The sequence below is a fragment of the Alligator sinensis genome, unplaced genomic scaffold (assembly GCF_000455745.1).
Source record: "Alligator sinensis unplaced genomic scaffold, ASM45574v1 scaffold2766_1, whole genome shotgun sequence".
In the NCBI taxonomy this organism is placed as follows: Eukaryota; Metazoa; Chordata; order Crocodylia; family Alligatoridae; genus Alligator; species Alligator sinensis.
In genome coordinates, this window is record NW_005843579.1 from 70,773 (window position 1) to 77,732 (window position 6,960).

At 56.9% G+C, this 6,960-nt stretch overlaps 1 protein-coding gene across 1 annotated transcript in view; it reads left to right on the forward strand.

The window, feature by feature from the left end:
* The window catches only part of LOC102372449 (bactericidal permeability-increasing protein-like), a 12,255-nt gene extending 9,786 nt beyond the window's left edge, over window positions 1-2,469 (forward strand). The window contains exons 14-16 of the mRNA XM_006038972.3: window positions 517-580; window positions 1,119-1,195; window positions 2,056-2,469. Coding sequence (XP_006039034.2) covers window positions 517-580; window positions 1,119-1,195; window positions 2,056-2,094 — 180 coding nt within the window. The 3' untranslated portion in view covers window positions 2,095-2,469. The remainder of the gene's footprint in view (window positions 1-516; window positions 581-1,118; window positions 1,196-2,055) is intronic.
* Window positions 2,470-6,960: the final 4,491 nt, after the last annotated feature.

Sequence of the window (6,960 nt, forward strand, 5' to 3'; positions counted from 1 at the left end):
CCTGGAAGACTTGGTAGGCTGGATTCAGACCCATGGGCCCTGCTGCTGCTCCTTTAGCCTGGGAAGGGCAGATTGTGGTACTGCTGCCATCCATTCAGGGGGCTTGGCTGCCCTAGGGCAGCTTCCAGCTCCAGCCTGGCCCTGGTCAGAGTGGCTGTTTTGCTGCTGGCTGCACCCCGCTCTGCCCTTCAGTGCTTGGCTCCAGGCTCCTCTGCCTTGTCCCTGAGCTGCAGGATGCCTCTGACTCCTCCAGAGCCACCCCCCACCCCAGTCCCTGCTGGGGCATCTTGGGGAGAATGCTTTCTTCACTGCCATTTCCTAAGCTGCTGGACCCACCGGAGGGCTCAGCTTGTTGTTTGTAGGATGCCCTCTGCATGAACTTGGGTCACACTCATCCCCCCCAGTTCCCAGCCTATATGCCCTTTTGTGTATGACTCACCCTGCAGGCCCCCACTCCCTTCTGCTTCCTCCAGATGCCCAGGCTGAAGGGCTTTTTCTTCCCTTCCTTGTCCCCAGGTGCAATTGCTGCAGTCGCTCATGAACTTCTATGGCTCCAAGATCCTGCTGCCCCGCCTTAATGGTGAGCAGCTGGCAAGAGTGTGGGAAGTCCAAGGGGCCCGGGGAGGAGTGGGAGCTGGGGTCAGCCCAGGACCATGCCCACAGTCAGCTCTGGACCCTGGCTAAAAGCTACTGCAAGCAGAGGATCCCTGGGCAATGGGAAAGCATCACAGAGGCATGGTGGCATGCAGAGAACTTCAGGGGGCAGGTGGCTCTATTGAGACCGTCAGTGGGCTGTGACTGGGACTGAAGCAAATTAAATGGATAGAATGAGCCAGGCACGTGGCTTAATGCCTTCCAGACCTGCTTTCCCCTGCCCACAGCAGCTCTGCATTGCAGAGCAAACAGGCCCGGTGGGGGTGGCTTCCACATGGGGCAGCAGGGACAAACAGTGTCTTTGAAGCCCCCAGCCTCATTCAGCTGCTTGGGAAGCTCCTTTGCCCTCCACCCCATAATAGCAGGGTGGGAGCCAGGGGGAAAATTGGGTCTAGGGTTGGAGACTGTAAGATCCCCTGCTGTCTGCCCCCATCCCTGGCTGTCATGCCTGCTGTGTTTTCCAGAGAGGCTGAAGGCTGGCTTCCCTCTTCCCCTGCCTGACCGCATCAAGCTCTCCAGCATCCTTCTGCAGCCTCACCAGGTCAGTGACAACAGCTGTCAGGCCTAGGGGCACCAGGGGGGAAGCACAAGCCAGTGGGGGCTGTATGGTTCAGGGACCCAGTTAAGTGGCCCAGGGAATCTTTTTCATCACAAGCAGAGCCCTTGTGGGAGGAGAGAGCAGGGCTCTGGGAAAGGACTTGTCTGTTGGAGCTGGCAGAGGGGCTGGGGTGGAAGCATGGTGGGAAGGGGCAGAGGCAGGAGGGTGGGCTCTGCTGGTATTGGGGGTAGCTGGGCAGGAACACCCTGGTCTGCGTCAAGGGAGGGAAGGGGAAAGCTCCCAGAGGGGAGAACATACTTGTCTTACCAACAGCCCAGCAGCACACAGCCCCGCTGGGAGCTTGGAGTGCCAAGTAGGCCTGTTTCCACCCAGCCTACGTAGGGGTGGCTCCATTGAGAGGGGCACAGTATCTTCCAGTCCTGATCCACACAGGTGCCTGTGCCCACTCTTCTGTGTCGAGCCCCGCTCCTTACCATGTGGGCTCTGACCCCTGCTTACACCCTTTGCCCTCACTGTGGCCATATGCCAGAGGTGCTGGATATATGTGGGGCCCAGTCCAGTGCATGCTGAAGTCAGGGGAAGAGTCCAGTTAGTTCCAAGTACGTGCGAGGCTTGGAAACAGTAGCCGCAGGCAGCCCTGGCTCCCCTCTGATGTGCAGCCAGCTCACACTCCAAATGTCCCAGGCTGAGCCCTGGACGCACGTGCTGTGCTGCCACCGGCTGCCATGCACTGAATCTTTGGTCCTGGATGAAAGCCTTCCCCACAGCAGGGTGAGGGGCATTTGTGCTTGGCAACCCAAGGGAAGCGTCAGTGGTTCATGGCATTGTACTTTCTCACCTAGAACTTCCTGCTGCTGGCGGCAGATGTGCACTATGGGTAAGGGAACTCGGGACAAGGACACAGGTGCCAAAAGAAGATGGTCTCTTGCCTGCAGTGCACCCGACCTTGCAGAGGGGAAGGCAGGGCTTGCCTGCTCCTGCTCCCACCTGGCACCTGGCCTGACAGCACCAGAAGGACTCCATTCTCCCCTCCACTAACCCTGCTGGTCCCTTCTCCTTGCCATGCCCGTGTGCTGTGATGCCGATAGGATCAGGTTCTCCCCACCCTTCCTGGCCCTTGTTCCCAGCACTCCATGTCTCAAAGTTGAAAGCTCCAGCAGCTGCCTCTCCTCCAGACAGATGGCTCCTCTGGGTGTCTTGGCCTCCACCATGGTGAAAACAAATGCATGTGGTAAACAGAAAATGCAAAATGCTGAGTGGTGCCTGGCTCTCGTTTTTGTCCACAGCCTTTGGGGCTGGACCCTGGCTGGGTTTGCTCCGGGGGCACCTTCCTTCTGCCTGCAGTGAGAGCTGGACCAAGCTTGAAGCCAGCTGGTACAGTAGTGAGCGCTCTCAGGCATCTGTTTGAATTGGGAGGGATAAGCAGGTCTCACCACAGCCCCTCTGCAGCAGCCTGGCTGGACCAAGTGGAGAGTGGTGTGGGGGGATCACAGGCACGTGTCCTGGAGAAGATCTCTGTGTCCAGTTGTGCAGAGCCGTGCTGGGGAAGAGATCAGGCAGGAACATAAAGCAGGGCAGGGCAGGACCTGGCTCTCCATGCACTGGGAAGTACTCTCTAGGCCCCTGCCAGGCTGCAGCAGGGCTGGACTTTCTCTTTACTAAATGCTCTGCAGGATGGAAAGACCCAGAGTTCACGGCTGGGCTACCTTGCCTAAGCCAGAGACTCCAAACCCTTCCCCTGTACATCTGCCCGTGGCCTTGGTCCTGTGGCCCAGCTTCTCACCCATTCATGATGGCATATTGATCCTGGAGAAGCAATAGCAATACCCATCATGCCTCCTCAATGGGTAGTAGCAGCTAAAAGCTGTATTTGTAGATCCATTTGGGAGCCCCTCACCCAAGCTGGTCTTGCACCTTCCTAGCCAAGAAAGGCCTGGATGGAAGGAGTAGTGGAGTTGCAGTTCTGCAGAGCAGGGGTCCCTGCTGCCCACCCACCCCAAGCCTCCCTCCACTGAGACCCATCCCCCCTGCAGCTTGCTTCCATAGGAAGATTAGTGAGAGAAGAGCCCATTTTCCTAGGTTGCTGGAAAACACCACAGAGTGATCAAGGCCAATGTTTCGGAAGGCTTATGAATTGCAGTCACTGTAAGTGGAGTCATCAGCAGGATTTTCATGTCGGGGAATTTTATTTTATTTTATTTTTTTAATTTAAAGTAAATGTGGGGGTTGGGTTTTCCAAGTAAATGTGAAGAAAAAGTCTTGGATTTTCTTTTAGACTAAAACAATGGGAAAAAAAAATCATTTACTTTTCCAGAAATTTTCCTGGGAGGTGGGGGGAATCGTTTTCTGAGCAGCACGACTAATTTCATAAAGCCAGCGGGGAAGGTATCCACTTCATAGGTGGGAAAAGTGAGGCCCGGCAGAGAGGTTTAGTGACTGGCTCAATTTTAAAGCAGAGGCAGAAACAGAACCCAGGAGTCCTGACTCCCAGCCCCTTTTCTGCCCACGAGATCAGGCCTCCAGCTGCACGACTGCTAAACCCTTCGTGAATGGGGTGTATAGGCTGGAATAGAACAGGGGCCAAGCTCCCTTCTCTCATGGCCCTTGTGGGTCCTCTCATCAGAGATCTTGAGACCAGGGAACCTTGCCTGGCGCCAGTGAGCCCCGCTGCCCCTACCCCAGGAATAAGTTTGGCAACCTGAGTGGGGGTGACAGAGCAGGGCTGGGGCTGGGGCTGTGAGCAGCTTCAAGCTGTGGCCCAGAGGCCAGGCCAGGCCACAGCATGAAGGTGGAACGGGTCACTGTGGAGCAGGGGATTTACCCACAGAAATTGGGGGGGGGGGGGGGGGAATGCGGCCCCTCCCGGGGCGGGGGGGGTGGTTTGTCGCGGACGTGGTGGGGGGGGGGGGGGGGGATGATTCTGACCCTCCTAGTTGGGATGGGATGAGGCATGTGCCCCTGCATGCAAGGAAGGCCCCTCACTCTGTCTGCTGTCCTGCTCCCTCATGGCTCAGCCTCACTTCTGTAGACCCCAGCCCTTGCTTGGAGACCAGGGTTTAATCATGTGCTAAAATACTTTGCATATGATTCGGGCCAAGTGATAGAAACCCCTGGCTCTTCCATGTGGAGCTGATTCAGGCTTCACCGCCTCTGGCCCAGACTCCACCAGAGTCCTTCTGGCCCTTCTGGAAATCTCTTCTCTGTTGCACATGCTGAAAAGGACCTGCCTGGGATTGCCTGGGGTCTGGAGCAATGTCTGCAGAGCTGGGCCTGGGGGTGGCTTTTGGCAGAGCTCCTGGACTTGAAAGCAGCCTTGTGGGTGCCGTTTGTTCTCCCTTGTGCCCTGCATCCCCTCCTGCCTCTGTGCAGGGCTGTGTTGCATGTGTGGCGGGTGACACCTCCTGGCACCTTAGGAGGGAGGGTTCTGAGCTGGATTTTTGCATTGCTGTGAACAGGGTTTCAGCCACTGTGTGTCTGGCACTGTAATACTGGGGTGTCCTTGGGCTCAGGCTGCTCATCTGCAGGTGCAGGAGGTTCTGGCAGTTGTCCCTGGAGACTGCAATTTCCCTTTCACAGCTGAGGAGTACTGGCTGGATCCAGCATTGCTAATTACAGTCACTGACTCCAGGGCCTCCCTGGGGGCACGTTGGACCCAGTCCATGTAGTAGTCACTGAAGGTGAACCCAGAGGCTTTGCAGGAGAGGGGTAGAGTCTCCAGGCTGCCTCACATCTCCTCCAGACTCCACCAGCTATGCCTGGGACTGGACATCTGAAAACCAAGGTAGGATACAAGAGTAACTAGTCTCAGGGTAGCGTCAGTGCAGTGCTCCCCTCCCTCTCCCTGCCCTGTGGAAGGATGAAATACCTTGCAGAGCTACTGCCAGGACAAGGAAGTGGAGCCCAAGTCCCATCTTCCCTCATGCTGGAGAAAGCTCTCTGGTGTTGGCTTGTCCCTGCTCAGACCCAAGCAGCTATGGGTTGTCTATGGAGGTACTGCCTAGGCAGTGGGACAGAGTGATTTATCCAGGGCAGCCAGACCCTGATTTGTATGTCCCCTACCTTATCCCAGCCCATGATGTCTTGGGGTGGGGATCAGTTGTGCTGAGTACAGACAGCAGGTGCTGGATCTTCCCGCTTCTTGTGTCTGAGAAGGTCCCATACCAGACCAGTGGCGATGCATAGGGGGTGCACGTGCATCCCCTGAGAGCACTAGTGCACTCCCTGACAGCCAGTGTTCCCTGCTTAGGTGATGGGCAGGGAGGCAGGTGCAAGTGCTGGTGCCCCCCTGAGAGTGCCAGCTGGGGAGTGGTGGCACCAGGGAAGTGATTCCCGTGGTCCCCACCCCGCGTGGCTGATCACACTGACTGGGGGAGTGTTTCCCTGCAGCTGTTTGCACTGATCTGGAAGTGCCAGTGGTGCACCCGGAAATGCCAGCGGCCCCGGGACTTCTGGGTTGGTGTGATTGGCCATGGAGGGAACGCCCGATCGCAGCCAGCTCTGGGCAGTGCCAGCTGCACGTACTGCCTCCAGGCTACTGGGAAAGCCAAGTCCTGGGAGTCTTCTAGACAGGTCCTGCCTGCAGGGAGTGGAGCCCCATTTCCCTGCAGCCTCCTGTATCCCTGGGCTGGAAAACAACCCTGTAGCCTTGCAGAGCCTGAAGACCTCCACCTCAGGTAGGGTGTGGCCTTGTGTGTGTCCAGTGGCTGAAACACCTCCTTTTATAAATGACACCAGCCTCTTGCACTTGGAAACAGTTTGGATGTTACAATTGTCTTCACCCTTCCATAAATACAACATCTCCAGGTCAGGATGGGTATTAGGGGAGGGGCAGGCCAGAGGGCAGTGGCCCAGGAAGGGTAAATGATGGATGTAATTATCTCCCCCAGCTGGCATCAGCCTCACCTGGACCAGGTGTTATAAGAGGCCTGGGGGGTGCAGCAGGTGGCTGTTTGCTGTTCTGGGCAGGCTCCTTTCTGGAAAAGTGGAGAGGAAGGTGCCCAGCAAGGAGAGGAGAAGCAACAGGTGGGAGAAGCCCTGGACTAGAGACCACAGGGGAAACTGGGCCTTGGCTTGACTTTCCCCTGCAGGACAAGAAATTCTGGGCCTGGGAGAAAATACAGCATGGGGCAGGGAGTCCCTGATGGAGGAAAGACCTAGGGCTGGGGCATGGCCCTTGCAGCTTTCAGGTGTGGCTTGTGTCTTTTAGGGGTAGGGAAGGAGAGTCCCTCCATGACCCAGGGGTGAGAGGCAGTAATGCGAGGCTCCCTGGCTAGGGGTTGCTGCAGGGGGGTGGGAGCCTGTGGAACGGTTGGGTCTTGGGAGGCTGCTCCCACAGTGCAGCTGCTGCCAGAGAGGGGCCTGTTGGTTCCCAGGGGGGTTTCAGAGCTGCACCATGCCTGGGGCTTCATGGCTTCAGCCAGGCAGGGGATTCAGGGATCTTGGCCCTGATGTAAGGCCTAGAGATGCCCTGAATCTGGAACTGTGGGTGTGAGGATGAGTCTACCTGTGGGGCTGAGTTGCCAGGGAGCCCCATCCTGTTCATGTGGTTTATGTGTTTCTGTTTCTCTGTCTCAGAAAAGCACTTGTCGCTGCTGCCTGTGAATAACCCATTTCCCCTTTTTGTGCAGCTCTGCTCTGCTCTGCGGCACCATGTGGTTCTGGCAGTAATAGGAAGTGGTGTCTTCAGCCATCAGTGGTGGGAGCTGGAGGGAGAACTGGTTCTTGGATGTGTCCCTAGAGATGGTGAT